This window comes from Malus sylvestris, chromosome 5 (assembly GCF_916048215.2).
Source record: "Malus sylvestris chromosome 5, drMalSylv7.2, whole genome shotgun sequence".
In the NCBI taxonomy this organism is placed as follows: domain Eukaryota; kingdom Viridiplantae; phylum Streptophyta; class Magnoliopsida; order Rosales; family Rosaceae; genus Malus; species Malus sylvestris.
The window spans coordinates 20,873,128-20,893,582 of NC_062264.1; the positions used below are offsets into that span (position 1 = coordinate 20,873,128).

Genomic DNA, 20,455 nt, shown 5'->3' on the forward strand with positions numbered 1-20,455 from the left:
CGTATCATATCCATCGCCGCTATCAAAGATTTAGCTATTTTCGAGTGAAGATAACTGGGAAGTATGCGAGCTTGATAACGATCTAATGCGTTTCTCCATGGAGATTTGTCATCAAATTTCCAAGCCAGGATGGTAGCAGATGACTCAAGGTCATAGATAGGACGGTTTGCATCAGATGGTCCCAACTGTCGAAAGGTAAAAACGTTCACTCGATCATGTTACGTGAGTGCACAACTACACCTTCAGTAAAACATCACTGTCGAATGAAAAATTTATTGATGTCACCGAGGAGTTTAAGAACAATGGTAAGGTGAGGCAACATCATGAACAAAACTGACTCATTTCCTAACTGAAGATGAGGGTTTGGGTTATGGTCAACAAATCAATGATAATTGTCGATAGGAATCGACAAGATCAATGATATTTCATAATTCACGACCCTCGATTGGATCATCGATTACTGACTATCACAACCTTGGATTTGGTAAGAATAACTTTTGTTATGCTCACGTCTCCCTAGAAAGGTACGAAGTCCAAGCGAGGTCAACATTTGAGGAATTAATATAAAGCTAGCTATAGATGTCTAATAACTAACCTCGTGGTTGAAGTAGACAAGGGATATTATCAGTGAAACAATCACTAAGAGATTTCTTGAGAGTCCACATGAACTTCCTTAGTGGAAGCAACAAGTCCGATGAAACTGATTAGGTCTACCTCACAGATACCTACTAACATTGCCTACGATTGGTCTTTCCATAATTTTCTCCAACACGAACTTCGAATGTCATAAGCAATTTCCAAACAAGTATGTCTCTGCCTATCATTCCTAAGAAAAACATGTCGTAGAGAACCATCATTGCCCTCGATCTTCAACTAATCCCAACTAGACTTCATCCCACTAAGTTTTCCTCGAATTCACATCATTTTATGCAGAACTGACACTACCCACCATTCCTTAGGAACGCATGTCGCAGAGTAGCGGTCCGAGTTGAAGTCACTCGTAACCTATGATGTCAAACTTGAGGCACAATCTCGACACGAATTTCTATTGCTTCGAATAAGAAGTGACTAATTAGGCAGAATAGGTGTTGCATAATCGTGCTAAAGGACATCAACAAATGGAAGCCATGGCATCCAAATGATATCAGAGCTGACACATTAACCGAGTAAAAGAAGATCCTAAGTATCTGACACGCCCTAACCCCAATATCCCCAAATATCAGGGTAGACACGTGCTGGCCGACACCTAAGGGTGACGAAGCCATTAAAAATGCGTACCGATAAAATATGTAATTAGAAAGAGATACACTAGTGCAGAATCGTGTTCAGAGCATACAACTAACCAAGAATCAAGTGAAAGAATTATGATAGAAAGGCACGAATCGAGGAATGGGTCTTACCTAAAAAAGACTCGAATATGCCTATGCGGATGTGTCCTGATGTCGGGATTATGTGCCTCGACTCTAACTCTTGAGGGGGTGCAAAACGGAAAAGGTGAGTGGACCAAAGTTTATAATAATAATAATAATAATAATAGGAAAACCATTTTATTTTAGGACATAGTGACCCTCTATTTTGGAAAGATATATAATACTATATAGTAGACTTTATGAAAACCCTACCATGCCACGCCAAAACCTTCGTAAACATGTACATGTAAAACCATGCCCAGTAATGCTGAAAACACCGCTCGAAGGCAAATCCAAAAATCTCTTCAATATTCTACTCTAGGTATCATAGTCGCCCAAAGGCAGTACATGTCCATCACCCAAAGGTAAAGCTAAATAACCTGTCCATCACCCGAAGGTGAAGCTAAATGACATGTCCATTACCCGAAGGTGAAGCTGTATAAAATAGCATACATCTATACCGACACTAGCCGTGGCTAGTGAAGTTGGGGGTATATCATATGTCATATCTTACTCATCCTCATTAACTGTGTCCTATAGCCATAGACATTTACACCCGTTGTGTGCAGATGTGCCGTATGATAACCCACTAGATAAGCACTACTATAAAAGGGCCTTATAGTGTCAGTGGGTGGTGTCGCTTTAATATAATATAGTGGCGGACAAGGCAGTTGCGACACCTACTGAACATGACGTTGGATTTACTGTCGCTTATAAGCGTCATAAAATGTCTATGTCGCTTTTAAACCGATGTAAACATTTAATGTCGCTTATAACGGACATACATTTTAATAATTTTTAAATACTGGTGTCGCTTTAAATAAAATAGTGTCGCTTTTAAGCGACATAAAGTATGGGTGTCGCCTAGAAAGCGACACTAATTATTGTTTTTAATTAATTTAAAGCATGCGTCGGTTCTGAGCGATATAGATTTTAGTTTTTTTTAATATTTTGAAATCCGGTGTCGATTGTAAGGGATAGATTAATGGTCTTTATATACTCTCCCCCGTGTTTTCTTCTTCCTCTCTTGCATCTTTCTTAAGGATGAGTTTATGAGGTGGCACGCAACTAGGCTTGGCAAACGGGTCGTGTCTGTCGTTTTCGTGTAACACCTGTTATCTTAACAGGTCATGTCGTGTCTCACCCATTATCTTAACGGGTCCTTAATGGGTCGGGTAAAGTGACCCGACCTGTTAAGGACCCGTTAAGAAAAATATATATTGTTTCTTAAATTTGCACATACCACACATTGCCACATAAATATTACTTTAAAACATTAAAATACATTTGTCATTTAAGTACTACATCTACACTCGAAAAGAAGAGCCTAATAAACAAACATCCATACACTACTAGTCTATTACAAAATGTTAAATGTGCAAGGATATGCAAAATGAAAGAGTTTTTGTTTTCAAGGTTGTGAAGCCTTTCTCAAAAGTTTAAACCTTGCCAATGGAACTCAAAGCTTACATGTTATTCCTTTTACAAAATCCTCAATTGTCATCGATCATCATGACATAAGATTTTGTGGTATGTAAATATTTTAAATTGACGATCAAATTAGTTCATTGTATTCATATAGGATCAAGGAGTGCATCTGTAAAAAATCATCAAAATCGGAGTTAAAATAACCATTAAATTGTGATTTTTCGTTTATAACCGTTGAAAAGTTTTGTCTCGTTATTTGATCTCTGAATGTTTGTTTTTTGCAATTTTTGGCGTATGCGATCTCGAAGTATATACAAACAAGTTTGACGGTTGGATCATTGAAATTAGTTTCGTAGAATGCGTATCCCATCAAAACGATAGATTCACTAACTCTTAGAGTTTATTTATACTTTCATTAAGTATTAACATAAGATTTTGTGGTATCCACTAGTGTAAATATTTTAAATTGAAGATCGAATTCATTCATTGTATTCATATAAGATTGAATCCATTCATTGTATTCATATAAGGTCAACGAGTGTAGCTGTAAAAAAACATCAAAATTGGAGTTAAAATAACCGTTAAATTGTGATTTTTCGTTTATAACCGTCAAAAGTTTTGTCCCGTTACTTGATCTCTAAATGTTTTTTTTTTTGTGATTTTTTGGCGTATGCGATCTCAAAGCATATACAAACAAGTTTGACGGTTAGATGATTGAAATTAGTTTCGTAGAATGCATATCCCATCAAAACGATAGATTCACTAACACTTAGAGTTTATTTATACTTTCATTAAGTATACAACATAAGATTTTGTGGTATCCACTAGTTTAAATATTTTAAATTGAAGATCGAATTCATTCATTGTATTCATATAGGATCAAGGAGTGTAGCTATAAAAAATAATCAAAATCGGAATTAAAATATATCAATTATTTTATGTATTTTAAGTATTAATTAGACTATGTTTCAATTAGTATGTGATGATATTTTATAATAAAATTATATTTCTGTTTTTTATTATGTATTTTATTTATTAAAATCTTAAAATGTTATATGAGATAACACCAAAAAAAAGAGCTGGCTATTTTTTTTCTTTGGGTTAAACAGTTTTTTTTAAAACTAGTATGATGTCGCTTTTAGCTGACGACATTGGTCGGATAATTTGAAATATTAGGCGGGAAATTTCTCGCTTGTTCTGCATGAGGAAATGGATGGAGCGACTTAGTGTCGGTTTTAACCGACACTATCATCTTTTAATTCGACGTGAGTTTCATTAAACCGACGCTACATGAATTCCAAAAAGTGTGTCAGAAGTTGGTGTCGGTTTTAACCGACGCAATCATCTTTTAATTCGACGTGAGTTTCATTAAACCGACGCTACATGAAATTCAAAAAGTGTGTCAGAAGTTGGTGTCGGTTTTAATCGACGCTATCATCTTTTAATTCAACGCGAGTTTCATTAAACCGACGCTACGTGAATTTCAAAGAGTGTGTCAGAAGTTTGTGTCGGTTAAGACCGACACCAACATTTAAACCGACCCCGTGATTTCCAATAAAGAGTGTCAGAAAGTTGATTGGTTCATTTCAAGAGGCTTCACCTCAAGCCCAGAGGCTAACCTCCCTCATTTATATCTTCCTTCTTCCAAGCACACCCTAAAACCACAGCTCCTCTCTCCACATTTTCTCAAACCCTAACCTCTGTTTCTGCAAACCAAAAGACCTCGCAGCCATGGATTTACTGCATCACTAGAAGGGTAGCAGCACCGATCTTGGTGCCGACGCACTCAGAGGTAAACTTCTCACCCTCCTTTGTCGATTCATGCACTCAGGTTCGCGGATTGAAATATACCATACAAGAAAAAAATTCTTCAACTCCTTATGCTTGTGTTGTTTCTTTTACAGGGACCTGAGATCTGTTAAAAAAAAAAAAAAGACGATGCAATCACTAGTACGCCCCAAATTGCATCTCAAGGACAAACTACCACAAAGTTGTCTCCGTTCTAGATCCATCATTTAAAGGTATAACAACAAAATATGGAGCACTGTTGTAATAGTTTCACTAATCTGATGGGAACCATGGCAGCATGGAGTTGCTAGTATTATATATGGCAGCATGGAGCTGCAGAATCTGTGGTCTTCGACAAAGGCAAGCACGGGAAAGCATCATGGCAGCTGCTAGTATTATATGCAAGCATGGAGCTCTGATTAGTGTTATATGTAATTGTTAGTTTTTTTATCTTCATCCTGTAACCGGTTCTCTAATAGCTCATATATATGTGTTATTTGTACTTCCTTATTTATATGAAATACAATGCATTTAACAAGAAATTCTACACCCAAAGACCCCAATTGAATTCTTGAATAAATTGAATCTGTGAAGTTTGCATCTCATGTACCATCTGTGTAGGAATGCATGAAAATTATTTTATTTATTGAGATGTTGTGTAATGTTGGTTAGGACCAACAATATATTGAGTATTTTATGTGTTAGCTGCTAGTTGACGTCGGTTATGACCGCCATCATATCAGAACATCACGTCGCTTTTAGCCGACGTCATAGTGGGTGTCGCTTTTAACCGACACTGAGTCGTGGCGAATTAAGTGCACAAACCGACATTGAAGCCCTTTCGTGACGCTAGTAATGATGTCGTTATTCCAATCCGACATTGCATAGTTTTATATCGGATTTTTATCAAATTTCCGACAAAAATTGGAGTTCTTGTTGGTTTTTGGTACGTCGATGATAGCCTCTTTTGTAGTAGTGAAGTACCGAAAACATACTTCAAAATCTCATATCCAAACCAGAACTCAAAAGCTCCAAAACTCATCTCACAAATCCATGGTAAATCATATTCGTAAATCCATAATAAGTCATATTCGAAATCCTTAGAAATTCATATAAGCAAATCCAATAATTCAATACCTTTAATAAAACGCATTTTTGATAAATCAAACTATTTTGTAAACCATAATTATAAAAGCCCATAAAGCATATTATAAATCATATCCAAGTCATGAAATATGGAATGCATGCTAGGCTAATATTTTATAAAAACAAGTAAGTTAAGAAGGGGTCCACTCACAGACTTTATTGCCTGAGAACTGCTCAAACTAGCGAGAATGACGTCGCTTCCCGCCAACATGCCTAAACACAATTAGAGGCCTTTTAGTAAAACTATACCTAAACGATAGAATTTGAAAAAACGACAGATTCGGATTCGGCACGTCAGAAAACCTAAGGAAGAACCTCGGGTTCCCCCCACGTGCCTCTGTACGAACCATCACGAGGCAGTGGCCCAAAAGGCCATGCGCAATATGTGGTGGTTTCCGGCGAATGGAAACCCAATTTTCCAACTCTAAAAACTCCCAAATTTTATAAGCAAGTAGATCTCAATGAGAGGAACAATTTTCATACTTGGGCCAAAGTCCAATTTGACCGGAAAACACCCCGATTCGCCCTCGATCCTGCCAGAACCCTAGAAATGGGTGATTATTGATTCGTCTCCTCCGATGCTCCGCCACCCCCAAGCTTGTTTGGGGTTTGTTCCTAGCCTCTGGAGGAATGGTTTGGTGGTGGTAGTGGTGGTCGGAACCTGCAGGATTGGTGGTTCTTGCCATGACCCTTTCGGAACCCACAAGTTTCATTCTCCTTAAATCAGGTGTTAAATGAATTGGGTTTTGGGTGGAAATGGAAGAGGGAAGGCCAGGGAGTTGTTTGGTAGGGGTGGAAGGCAGTAAATCACTGAAAAAATAGACGAAAAATAGTCAGGAAAAGTCGTCGAAATTCAGGTCAGGTCTTTGTGTAACAGGTCAAGGGGAAAGGGTTCAATTGGCTGCTCCCTCAACTCTCTCCTTTCTCTCATTTCTCTGCTTTTGGATTGGTCACCCTCTCCCTTATTTTCTCTCTCGCACCTCTCATTTTCTTCCTCATTCTCTTTATCGCTTCATCCTAGCCACACATATGGCACCAAATCAATGCTCGAACAAAATCTGGAGCCTTCCAGATTTATGGTCAAATGACCATTTTACCCTCAACTTCGTTCGTTAATAACTCCTTCATTATAGCTCCAAATTACATTCTATTTGCACCCACACATTCATAGTGACAAGTACTACGAGGATATGCTAAGAAAACAGATCTTACGTGTTGGAAATGTGCCATAAAACCAATCATATGATGATACTTTATGGACATTTCACATGTTAAATTAATCTAGTTTAATATAAAGGGCAAAGATTATTGTTGTAAGCCGTCTCATATAAATGTTATATGCTTAAACAATAAGTCCAAGGAATATGTAATTGGAAGAATGTGATCTAAAGAAGTTAGATTCATGAGACCATTCTCTTTCGTATACATATCCTAAATGTTCTTGATCATAGGATTGCCAATTGGGCATTGATAGTCCATTAAGATCAGTATGTGCTATGTCTTCTCTTAGAGAGAGTGACTGGTTTCGAGTCATTGGTGTGACTGACACCAAGACAAGCATGTAGGTGCTCAATATAGAATGAGTCCACTGAATTAGATCAACGAGGAGTTCTTATACTCATGTCATATGAGAACTCATGGTTGGGATAATGTAAAGTAGTCATTTGACCTAAGGCATCATAGTTGTCTTGTGGTTAGGTCCTTGATCTTTGACTATGTCAAATTCACTCTGTTAGAGGGTGTCCATGGCATAGTTGGGGTCAAGCCACTTAGTCATTGAGGTAAATGAATGTGCAACAAGTGATATCTAACCTTCAAACTGTTTGAAGGAGAATACTCTATGATATGATTAAGAATCTCTGGCCAGAGTATGAATGAGATTTAGGAAGTCGTTCTAAATCATGTTCAAAGTAATCATATAAGTAAGAGAATCACATTGGATACTAGACATGAATAAACTATCAAACCAAACAATGTGGTCAAGAGTATTGTATTAGAGAAAGACTGTATTGCGTTGTAATCCTAAACTGGATAGGTTCTCCACCTCTTCTGATTAGCTTGGGTAGCATGATATACTGCTAGGTGTCACTCATGGTTTGTGGCAGCCCTAAAGGTGTGTAAACACTAAAAGGAGAATTGAAAGTAAGTTTCAATTCACAATCAATTTGAAGAGTTTTAATCGTCCACTGCCTCACTAAAAGGAACCTAATGGATCGTACACCGTGTAAGGTAGAGATTCAAGAAATAATGGAGATGAGTAAGGATAATTAAATGGTTTAATTATTTATGGCTAGGATTAATTAAATATGTTAATTAATCAAACGAATAAGTTTGTTATAGACCTCAGGTTAGTTTTGGGCTGTAAGGCCCAATGAGATTTGAATGTCAAGCCCATTAACATAAGTTGTATGACAACCTATTGACTTAAGACCCAAAAAGGCCCAAACAGCCCATAGCTCTAAGGAGGCCGGCCATATAGAGAAAGAAAGAGGTTTTGGTTCTTTTAGTCACTTAATTGAAGAGACTATATGAATGACTTTATAACCATTTCATCATTAGGGTTTTCTTTGAGGAAATTGGAGATAACACAAGCTCTCATTTTCTCTCTAAGAGGCCGGCCACCCTAGAGGAAATTAACTAGCAATCTTACTTCCTCTAGGTCACTCATCTCTTCATCAATGCTCTCCTTGGTGTGGAGACTTAGAGGTTCTCTAATTTGGGAACTTGGAGAATCCATTCTACCATCCTTATCCAAGAAATCCATGGAGCTAAGAAGTAAGGAATGAAGACCCTATCTCTGGGTGATTAGCCTTTGCTTATGCAAAGAAGAATCAACAAAGGTATAATATTTCTCAACTCACTTTATTCTTGAGTTGAGTCTTGGTTCACCACACTCACTAGGCCTTGAATTTCATTGGTAAAATTTTGTTTTTGAATGCATACAAGCATGATTCAGCCTTTTAATTGTTAATGCATTTGCCTTCATTACGTGACACAACAAGGCGGTCAACAAAAGTCAATGCATACAAGCATGATTCAGCCTTTTTAAGTGCATACAAGCATGATTCAGCTTTCACAAATATTTCTTTCATTACGTGACACGACAAGGCGGTCAACAAAAGTCAATGCATTTGCCTTGGAGGGCATTTTTGAAATTTCACATTTTAAATTTATAAAATTCGTAATAATTGGGGACGGGTCGTTACAATTTATCTCGACTCCACCCTTTTGTCGGTTCCTTAATGATCTTCCACCTAGCTTGTAGAATACCGAAAGCTCTCTCAACATCTTTCCGGTATGCCTCTTGGTGTAACCTTTGGGTGTCATCCATAGGGTTTCTAATTGTTTGGACAAGTGTCGCCCACTTCGGGTAGATGCCATATGCCAAGTAATACCCCATATTGTGTTGACGCCAGTTGATGTAGTATTAAAGTTGAGGTGATTTACCATCCGTCAAGTTATTGAAGAGGGGTGAACCCCCAAGTACTGTAATGTCATTTTGGGATCCTATGACTCCAAAGAAAGCATGCCAGATCTATGTGTCAAACGAGGCAACCGCCTCTAACATAATCGTTAGCTTTCTCGATCTTCCGCTAAATCCTCATTGTCATTTGGTGGGACGATTCTTCCACTGCTAATGCATGTAATCTAATGACCCTATCATGGTGGGAAAGCCATGGTCTTCAGTTTTGTGAAGAAGCCGATCCAGATTTGCTTGATTTGGTTCACAATGGTACTCCTCTTTGTAAATCTGAATAACTGTATGACAGAAATGTTTGAGTGCATACAAGCATGATTCAGCTTTCACAAATATTTCCTTCATTACGTGACACGACAAGGCGGTCAACAAAAGTCAATGCATTTGCCTTGGAGGGTATTTTTTAAATTTCACATTTTAAAATTATAAAATTCGTAATAATTGGGGACGGGTCGTTACAATTTATCTCGACTCCACCCTTTTGTCGGTTCCTTAATGATCTTCCACCTAGCTTGTAGAATATTGAAAGTTATCTCAACATCTATCCGGTATGCCTCTTGGTGTAACCTTTGGGTGTCATCCATAGGGTTTCTAATTGTTTGGACAAGTGTCGCCCACTTCGGGTAGATGCCATCTGCCAAGTAATACCCCATATTGTGCTAACGCCAGTTGATGTAGTATTAAAGTTGATGTGATTTACCCTCCATCAGGTTATTGAAGAGGGGTGGACCCCCAAGTACTGTAATGTCATTTTGGGATCCTATGACTCCAAAGAAAGCATGCCAGGTCTATGTGTCAAACGAGGCAACCGCCTCTAACACAATCGTTAGCTTTCTCGATATTCCGCTAAATCCTCATTGTCATTTGGTGGGATAGTTCTTCCACTGCTAATGCATGTAATCTAATGACCCTATCATGGCGGGAAAGCCATGGTCTTCAGTTTTATGAAGAAGCTGATCCATATCTGCTTGATTTGGTTCACAAGGGTACTCCTCTTTGTAAATCTGAATAACTGTGTGACAGAATTCAGCAATACTATCAAGGCATGTAGACTCAGGCATACCATATGTATCATCCATTGCATTAGCTTGGGAGGCATAGACAAGCATTCGGAATACAATAGTAACCTTTTAATGATGTGAGAAACCAGGGCGGCCTGCTCTGTCCAGCTTCTATCGAAAGTATGGATTGACATGTTGGACATCATGAAATAAACGCTTGAAGACATGATGTCTCATCTGGAAGCGATGTTTGAAATCCTCTTCGGTGTACACCAAGTTGGGGTTGAAGTAGTTGTTCATCAGAGTATCATGCATCATATCTCCATTTCGTGGTTTGTAAGAGCGACCAGCAGCAGAGCCACCCCATTTAGGTTGTTCTTCAGTTGCCTCACATGCCATAACCCCAGCCATTGCTGCCATATATGTTGTGTTTTGCCATGCTTTATCTTCTTCATTGGACTCTTCATCTTCTCGTCTCATATGCGCCCATTTATCTTCCAATTCTGAATTGGATGAGGACTCCCATTTGGAATTTGAAAAGCATCCAAAGTTGGAATTCATTGCAAACTTGAATTGAAAAAGATATTGGAGAAGGCAAAGATGAAGGTGTGTGAATTATAGCCCAATATCCACCCTATTTATGGACATTGGAAGCTAAAGATAAGAAGTGCCACGCAGATAAAAATCTTATCTAAAATTCGCACAACCAATTACATCTCGACACATGGGAGTCGAAATCCTATCCAAAAAATTATTGAGATTACATATCGACAAGAAATCTGGAGAGTTACTCACATATCGACACGTGGCACTCGAAATCCTATTTGAAAAATTATTGAGATTGCATATCGACAAGAAATCTGGAGAGTTCCACATATTGACACGTGGCACTTGACATCCAATTCGAAAAATTATTGAGAATACATAGTGACAAGAAATCTAGAGAGTTACTTACTTCAGCGGCACATGTCACTCGAAATCCATTCCTTAAAATTATTGATATTACATCTCGAAAAATTATTGAGGTAGTTTAATTTAAGTAACCATATTGATTCAATTGAAATAATAAATTATGTTTGGCCTACGGCCCTTTGACCCCCTCGGTTGAAGATGGTAAGAAATATGGTATAGCACTGTTCATTAAACTATTAGGCCATCTCCAACTAAGGGCTGGCCAAAGGGCTCGTTTTAGCCCTCTAGCCCTCCAAGATATTAATATTTTAATGAATAGTACAGGGCCATATTTGCCTCCGTCTCCAACCGAATGCCAAAAGGCCATAGGTTTCGTTTTAGCCCTGTCATAAAAAACCATCTCCAACCACGGGCCAAAGGGCCATAGGGCCAAACATAATTTATTATTTAAAAACTACAACTTAAATTCAAATCCAATGGCTAAGTGACGTCAGCTAACCGTTGGTAGCTGGCATCATGTTGACGTTAGCTAGCCGTTGGATTTGAATATTTTTTTTTGCTATAAATAGGGTGGATATTGGGCTATAATTCACACAACTTTGAATTCAATCTATTTCAATTCAATCTATTTCAATTCAATCTTTTTCAATTTAATCTCTTTCAATTCAATCTTTTTCAATTCAAGTTTGCAATGAATTCCCAACCTTGGATCATCTTCGGATTCCAACTGGGGGTCCTCATCTAATTCCAAATTGGAAGCAAAATGGGCGCAAATGAGACAAGAAGATGATGAGTCTGATGAAAAAGTTCAAGTTAGGCGTAACAAACAAAACAGAGCAGCAGCCATGGCTGCGACCATGGTGTGTCAGCCAACTGAGGAACAACCTCAATGGGGTGGCTCTGTTGCTGGTCGGTCTTACAAACCACGAAACAGAGCGATGGCGCATGCAAATCTGATGAACAACTACTTCAACCCCAACTTGGTGTACACAGAAGAAGATTTCAGATGTCGCTTCCAAATGAGGTGTCATGTCTTCGAGCGTTTACTTCGTGATGTCCAGTAGGTCAATCCATACTTTAGACAGAAACGGGACAGAGCAGGCCGCCCTGGTTTCTCACCTCATCAGAAGGTTATTGTTGCACTCCGAATGATGGCCTATGGCTCCCCAGCTGATAGGGTCATTAGACTACATGCATTGGGATTGGAAGAACTATCCCACCGGATGGCAATGAGGCTTTAGCGGAAGGTCAAGAAAGCCAATTGTTGTGTTAGAGGCGGTTTCCTCATATGACACATGGATCTGCCATGCTTTCTTTGGAGTCCTTAGATCCCAAAATGACATTATAGTTCTTGGGCGTTCACCCCTCTTCAATAACTTGACGGAAGGTAAAACACCTCAACTTGACTACTACATCAACAGCCGTCAATACAATATGGGGTATTACTTGGCAGATGGCATCTACCCAAAGTGGGCGACACTTGTCCAAGCAATTCCAAATCCTAGGAATGACGCAAAAAAGTTGTTTACCTTACACCAAGAGGCATACTGGAAAGATGTTGAGAGAGCTTTCGGTATTCTACAAGCACGGTGTAAGATCATCAGCGAATAGGCAAGAGGGTGGATTCGAGAAAATTTGGACTCCATCATGATGTCTTGCATCATATTACACAATATGATAGTGGAGGATGAGCGAGATGGGTATATTAATGGAGAGTCCGATGACGACCAAGAAGATCCAAATAGGTCAAGAAGGACTCGTGCAAAAATATATGATGGGCCTAATTTTCCTTTCAATCCAAGAACTGGTAGTATCTCTATAAATGAGTACATGAGGCGTTATAAAATGATACGTTCTTGTGCCACAAATAAGTACCTACAACAAGATCTTGTTGCACATCTTTGGGCCAAAAGAAGCATGGAGTAGGCGTTTAAGTTTTATGTTGTTAAATGCTTTTAAAAATGTTGTTTAAGTTTCATGTTGTTAAATGTTTTTTTTATGTTGTATAATTTGTATGTTGGTTAATGTTATTTAATGTTGTTTCATATTGTTTAATGTTGTTTCATGTTACTTAATTTAATTTAATGTTGTATAATGGCTTAGGAAGTTATAGGAAAAAAATATAATTTAAAAAATATATATGAAACAAATTTTGTAAAATAGAAGTTATAGGAAAAAAATATAATTTAAAAAAAATATGAAACAAATTTTGTGAAATAGAAGTTATAGGAAAAAAATAGAATTTAAAATAAAATGAAACAAATTTTGTGAAATAGAAGTTATAGGAAAAAAAATGGAATTTAAAAAAAATATGAAACAAATTTTGTAAAATAAAAGTTATAGGAAAAAAATAGAATTTAAAAAAAATATGAAAAATAGAAGTTATAGGAAAAATTTTGTAAATAAAAAAAAATAATAAAACTGTAAAAAAAAAGAAAAATCAAACGCAACGGCTAGCTGACATTAGCTAGCCGTTCCATTTGAATTTTAGCTTAAGCATTCATGTTGGTTATTACCGACAAGATTAATGTTTTTTCTAGCCAGCCCTTTGGCCCTTTCAAATTCCGTGGGGCCATCTCAGATTTCACGAGCCCTCGGTTGGAGACGGTTTTTGGGCTATTTTCGGCCCTTTGGTTGGAGATGGCCTTAATTTCTTGGAGGACTATAGGGCTAAAAGGAGCCCTCTGGCCCTCATTCGGTTAGAGATGGCCTTATAAGAGGTCTTGAGGCCTCAACATGCGCAGAGTAAAAAAGCTGGAGGAAGAAGATGGTGAACATGGAAATGGCATTGAAAGCCAACATAACAAAATTTTTGAGATTTCATTTTAATGAATGTAGAGGTTTGGGTGAGGCTTAAAGAATGTTGGGTTGATCTTGAATGGAACGAGGGTCCCTGTAAAGTCATTTCTTAATTATGTTGACCTCTACTTACAACGATGCTTAAAATTTCTGCTTCATACTTTTCTAAACCATAAGCCATATTAATTCTATAAATAGAAACCTATAACCAGTCATTAGAAGAAAAAAAAAAATTGGATGTTTACCCATATATGCAAGCTACAGGTTGATCAAAAGTGAAGTAGTTTGTTCCTTAATCCTTTCTTCCATTTGAAACTAATCAATTAGTAGCCAAACTAATATCATGTCTCCCTTTTTAACCTGTAACAATAGTCGACCAAGCAAAACTCCAGCTAAGCTAATAGCTCTAATTGTGGGTGTGTATATTTTGACACAATGAAAACCAGCTTGCTTCTGTTCAAATATATACAGATACATATATATAAATTCACTTACTTGGAAATCAATTGACACATATAGATATAATTTATTTATTTTTATATATTTTTTTTTCTTTCGGTTATATTATTGTCTTCGGCAGGGCAGAGATCACGGATTGATGTTGGTGGTGGAGAAGATGGAGAACCTCATTACTTTGTTAATGTTGCTGACATTCATTTGTAAGGTTAACTTGGAAACTTTGGTCAAGGTCACAATCTTTGCTAAGAAAATTAGAATATTGATGTGCATTTTGGTTTTATATTACATTGTGATTTGCAGGTACTAAGTGTTCTGCTTCTTTTTTTTTCCTTTCTTTTCGTTTCCATTTCTTGGTTTTATAATTAGGGAAAATTGTGAGTTTCTTAGCTGATGGAGTTGTTTGTATTGTATCTGAAAGTAGGCGGAGGCGGCTATGGTTGCGAAGGTTAGGCACAAAAGATTGGTGAATTTGATTGGGCTAATGATCAAAGTGCTCAACAACCCAAGATGTAGCCTCACGCACTCCGAATTAGGTTCGTATATATCCCATCATATCATCTTAACCATTCAATTGATTATCTTAGACCTCTTGAACACAATTATAAATTTTACAAGCATATAAGGAGGATGAAGATCTTGAAATTTCACGGATTACCAAGATTTGGACATTGCCGCATATTTTTGTAGATACCGAAGGCTTAGGCTTAGGCTTCCCATTATATTGATGCATTGAGTGTTTCCTCCTACATTCTCCATTTATAAATTATAATAAAGAATAACATCATGTATAGTTGGTTAATTATTTTGTCATTAAGCTTTGTTTTTTGACTTTTGAACGAGGTTAGAAATGTATGCATTTTTTTATTAAGTTCTGTCACCAAAACTCAGGGCCATCGTTTCCCAGTGGCACTTTTTATCATGTGGTACTTTCATGCATTTTGTTTATCCTCATAAAATAATAGGATAAATTACACAAAATTACCTCAACCATGGATCGAACAACACTATCATACCTCATCTTTTAAAAATGCTGACGTGGTTAATACCGACATGATTTGGAGAGGGAACAATATCATGGGGATAGTTCATTGCTTTCCGTTGTGATTCTATCAAACCTAAGGTACATTGGATCTTTTTTCTTGAAAGTAACTATAAACTCACGTGAATGGTGTCATTTTACCCGTTATTAGAGCAAGTGGTTAAAGATTTTTTTTTTCTTTCTAATAAGGCTTTTCAACCACTTAAGGTGCTTCATAGAGGGAAATGACTTCAACTTGTGTATGGATATATCATTCATTCCACATAAAGAATAATGGTTTCTCTATTACGGAGTGAAGATGTGAAGAACCTAAGCATCAAATTTTAAAATTACTCAAAAAAAAATTAAAAAAATAAAAAATTTGAAGATGGAGAACTATCTTAAAAAACACCGCAACATTTTAGAAGTATGGATAAAAATGTCCCAAAAAACTATCTGCTTGCGTATCATTCGATCAAGTCAAAACCAAATAAAATATGATGTTTCTTCGAGTACTTGCTACTCCCTTGAAATCCCTCTCCTTTGGAGCATGCTCGCAAGATATATACAATAACACAAGCACATCTTTGCCCTCCTCATCATTAACTACCATAACGAGAATTTTATCATTAATCTCCAAAATGTATGCAGTTTGACGAAAGTGCAGATCAAATTCTTAATCTGCAAATTCTTGGTCGTTTCCTAAGTTTTGTTTAATCTATCTTACTTATGCAAGATTTTACGTTATAAACTGGGAAGCAATTGTCAACCAAAGTTCTTGCTCACCCAAAAGATTCCTAAAATAATAACTAAAAAAATAAAGCAAATTGATCTAGGTCTTTGTATTTTTAGATTTGGGATGAGGCTTTTGTTGCCAAACAATCATCTAAAATAAACTAACACATCTCCCAACCGAAGTGTGTCTTCCCTTCTTAGTCATTTCTTTGATATTAGCCTTTGAAGGTTTAAGATAACCAGACACACAAAGAGAGAAAGATAGGACATATAGAAGAATTATGGCACTGAGAATGTGCGAGTCTCTCTAGGTTAGGCATATATGCTTAAAATGCCAGAAAACCAATTACCGAATCTGTTTTTCGAATATTTCCGTCTCTGTCTTTGTATTTTAGAAAAAAAAGGGTTATTATATATAAGGGGATTTTCGTAACTTAACTCCAGAGAAAAAAAGGGAATGATGTCATCTTTCGCATGTATTAAACTTTTGTCTCTCTTTGTAATGTTTAAATAGTGTTGTCTCAATATAAAATTAAGTATTAAAAGTATACGCTATGTGTAATTTTTTTTCTTTTTACAAGTTGAAAATTAAAAAGAACTTTATCATAATTTTTAATTTCTAACAATCAAACGCCGCTCTAAGAATATTTAACATGCATTTCCGTATTTCAATCTTTGAAGTTCTCAGAGACTATTTTGAAAATTAAAATAATAGGAACTTTTTCATCGACTTTTTGTCACCAAAAGAAGCCTACAAAAGAAATGTGAAGTAGCATCCCGATAAATCAACAATAACTCTAAAATAAAAATAAAATATAAAGATTAATGAGGTCGGCATTAAGCATGCTTCAGCTAATACCAGATGATGCATGGTTGTCATGGCAACAATTGAGACAACATCAGCCCATGATACAACAGGCGGAATGATGACTTTTTGATTGCAAAACTTGCAATCGATGTATAGATTGTGAAGGCAGTAAGCCCATGTTGTGAGGGCATTGAGTGCAGAATTGAAAGGCAACATTCCAGATGACAGGCTTGGAACAGCAATCCGGTTTTCGAAAGAAAGATAGATCACTCTGTCATGGATGTAGGTTTCAAGTGCCCCGTACCTAGGAATCCCGTATTCTTATTGAGCTAACGAAGGTCAATAAAGATAAAATTATAGGGTTTTGGTAAATATTGTTCTAATAATATTCTTCTCTCAATGAGGAATATATAAGTTTACACAAACTCCTATAAATTAGGAAACAAATATCCCATATACACAAGGATATCATTTACATAATTATATACCCAAAATATCTCCACATTCCTTATTCTCCAAGGTTGACTCACGCAACACTCTCCCTCAAGTTGGTGCATAGATATCACCTAAGCCCAACTTGTCAAGTGAGTCCTGAAACACTCTCGCTGATACTGCATGAGTTAACACATCAGTCAACTGGTCTTCAGATCTTACATACGGAATTTCCACCAACTTGTCAATCAACTTTTCTTTGATAAAATGTCTATCCACCTCAACATGTTTTGTACGATCATGCTGAATTGGATTATTAGCTATTTCTCTCGCAGCTTGATTATCACAATACAATAGCATGGCTCTACATGCTTGAACCTGATCTCTGTAAGAAGAATCCTCAGCCATAATAATTCACAAACCCCATGTGCCATGCCACAGTACTAGACCTCTGCTGTTGACCTAGCAACCACATTCTGTTTCTTGCTCCTCCAAGTCACAAGATTTCCTCCAACAAATGTAAAGTACCCTGATGTAGAACGTCTATCAGTAATATTCCCAGCCCAATCAGCATCAATGTACCCTTTGATCTCTAAATGCCTATGTTTCTTAAAAATCAATAATTTTCCAGGTGCACCTTTCAAATAACTCAAAATTCGCATTACTGCAGCCATGTGATCTTCACTAGGAGAGTGCATAAATTGACTTACTACACTAACAACATATGCAATATTTGGTCTCGTGAGAGACAAGTAAATCAACCTTCCTACTAACCTTTGGTATCTTTCCCTGTTTGCTGGAACCTAGTCCAGGTAATTCGCCAACTGATAATTTTGAACTATAGGTGTTTCTGCTGGTTTACATGCCAGCATCCCTGTCTCAGCCAAAAGATCAAGAACATACTTTCGCTGAGATAAGTAAATACCATCACGAGAACGAGCAACTTCAATTCCCAAGAAATACTTCAAACCTCCTAAATCTTTCATCTTAAACTCCATAGAGAGATACTCCTACAATTTCTCCATTTCTTTTGTATCATCACCTGTGACTACCATATCATCCACATATATATTAACAAGGTAACCTTTTCACCCTTACATTTGATAAACAGAGTATGATCTGCATTTCCTTGTCGGTAACCATATCTCTTCATCACATCAGTGAACCTTCCAAATCAGGCCCACGGTGATTGTTTAAGTCCATAAAGAGCCTTTCGTAGTCTGCACACCTTACCTGTGCTATTATGCACTTCATACCCAAGTGGAAGCTCCATGTATACTTCTTCTTCCAGATCTCTTTGTAGAAAATCATTTTTCACATCAAATTGTTTCAACGGCCAATCAAAATTAGCAGTTAAAGACAAAAGAACCCGTATAGTGTTCATCTTTGCTATCGGGGTAAATGTTTCCTGATAATCTACTCCAAAGGTCTGTGTATACCCCTTAGCAACCAACCTTGCCTTGTATCTGTCGATGGTTCCATACACCTTGTGTTTGATGGTGAACACCCATTTGCACCCTACTGTTTTTTTTTCTTGGGGTAGTGTCTCCATGCTCCAAGTTCCATTTTTTTGTAAGGCCTCCATTTCAACCTCCATTGCTTTTTTCCATCGAGGATCTCGCAAGGCTTCTTCCACTTTAGTTGGAATTTTAATTCCATCCATTGTATTCACAAATGCTTGGTACTTGGGAGATAACCGATGAGCAGAGACATACCTTGCAATTGCATATCTCACTTTTCCATCTGGAGAATACCTGTCAGGAGGTTTCCCACGATTTTTTCTAGGCGGCAATACATAAGTACTTTCAACGTTAGTCAAATTATGAGTTACATCAGATTGGGACAAACTTACCTCACGGATATCCTCGGGCACATGGACAGGTACAACTGGAGAGGGGTTATTTGAAGTGTTTGAGCTGTCCAAACTTTGAGTAGGAGAGTGCGGCTCACTGCAGCATGGTCCAATACTCGCTCTGTGCTTATAATGCATGATCAGCTTAGAGGAGCCCTCGACTCTTGAACCTTCAAGCCCACTTGCCGTATATTTTGAACTTGGTAAGCCCAGATTAGGCTCACTAGTGCTGCTGGGCTCACAAATGTTGCTGGGCTTCTCACGGCAATTACTTAAACCCATTGTTGGGTCTTAGCTGATCACATTGGGCTCGGCAATGTTGATGGGCTGCTCTCGGCAATCACTTGCATGTGGTTGGCATATTCCACCACTGCAGATTTCACGCCCACAATCAGTTGGAAGATCAATCCAACTATAATCTTCTGCGCTCATCTCCCCCTGAAGATTATAGTAGGTGTGGTCAGGAAGAAAAAACATCTCATGCTCAGAAAATGTAACATCCATGGTGATATACATATGCTTGGTAGGTGGATGATAACACCGATACCCCTCTGTTGACCATTAAATCCCAAAAAAATACATCGAACCGCACATGGATACAACTTACTACGCTGATTTTATGGAGGTGCACATAGGTCACATAACCAAAGATACAGGGCTGCAACCGAAGTGAAGATGGTAACGTCACATGGTCGGCAAAAACTTCCATAGGAGTGCGAAAATTATGCACCCGGGAAGGCATTCGGTTCATGAGATAAACAAAGTATCTGACGGCATCCGCCCAATAGGAATGTGGAGCATGAGCACCAATAAGGAGTGCTCGAGTGGTTTCCAAAATGTGCCTATTTTTGCGTTCTGCAACCCATTTTGTTGCGGGGTTTGTGAGCAAGTAGTCTCATGAAGAATGTCGTGCTCCTGAAAGTAGTAAGAAAGTTCGGTATTGAGATATTCCCCACCATTATTGGACCTGAGAACCTTGAGGGGCAGGGAGTACTGATTTTTAACCATGCAATAAAACTGGTGAAAAATTTGACCAACATCACTTTTATGTTTCATAGTATAAATTCATGTCATTCTGGTGCAGTCATCCACAAATATAACAAATGAACGAATTCCATGATTAGTAACTACTGGAGAAGGCCCCCACACATCAGAATGAACAAACTCAAAAGGAACTTTTATTTTATTTG

The 20,455-nt window shown here is 37.5% G+C and overlaps 1 protein-coding gene and 1 long non-coding RNA gene across 3 annotated transcripts in view; one reads left to right on the top strand and one right to left on the bottom strand.

Annotated features, from left to right (window-relative positions):
• Window positions 1-15,154, top strand: part of LOC126621169 (uncharacterized) — a 33,910-nt gene extending 18,756 nt beyond the window's left edge. Inside the window, exons 2-3 of one of the 2 annotated variants that reach the window (XM_050289578.1) lie at window positions 14,542-14,720; window positions 14,842-15,154. In XM_050289578.1, the coding sequence (XP_050145535.1) occupies window positions 14,542-14,720; window positions 14,842-14,887 (225 nt within the window). In that variant the 3' untranslated portion in view covers window positions 14,888-15,154. The remainder of the gene's footprint in view (window positions 1-14,541; window positions 14,721-14,841) is intronic. The other variant, XM_050289577.1, reaches the window with a different exon arrangement.
• Window positions 4,712-6,448, bottom strand: LOC126621174 (uncharacterized). The gene is made up of 3 exons (XR_007622818.1): window positions 6,255-6,448; window positions 5,923-5,984; window positions 4,712-4,752 (listed from the first exon to the last, which is right to left on the bottom strand). It is a non-coding gene; the product is annotated as an uncharacterized LOC126621174 (long non-coding RNA).
• Window positions 15,155-20,455: the final 5,301 nt, after the last annotated feature.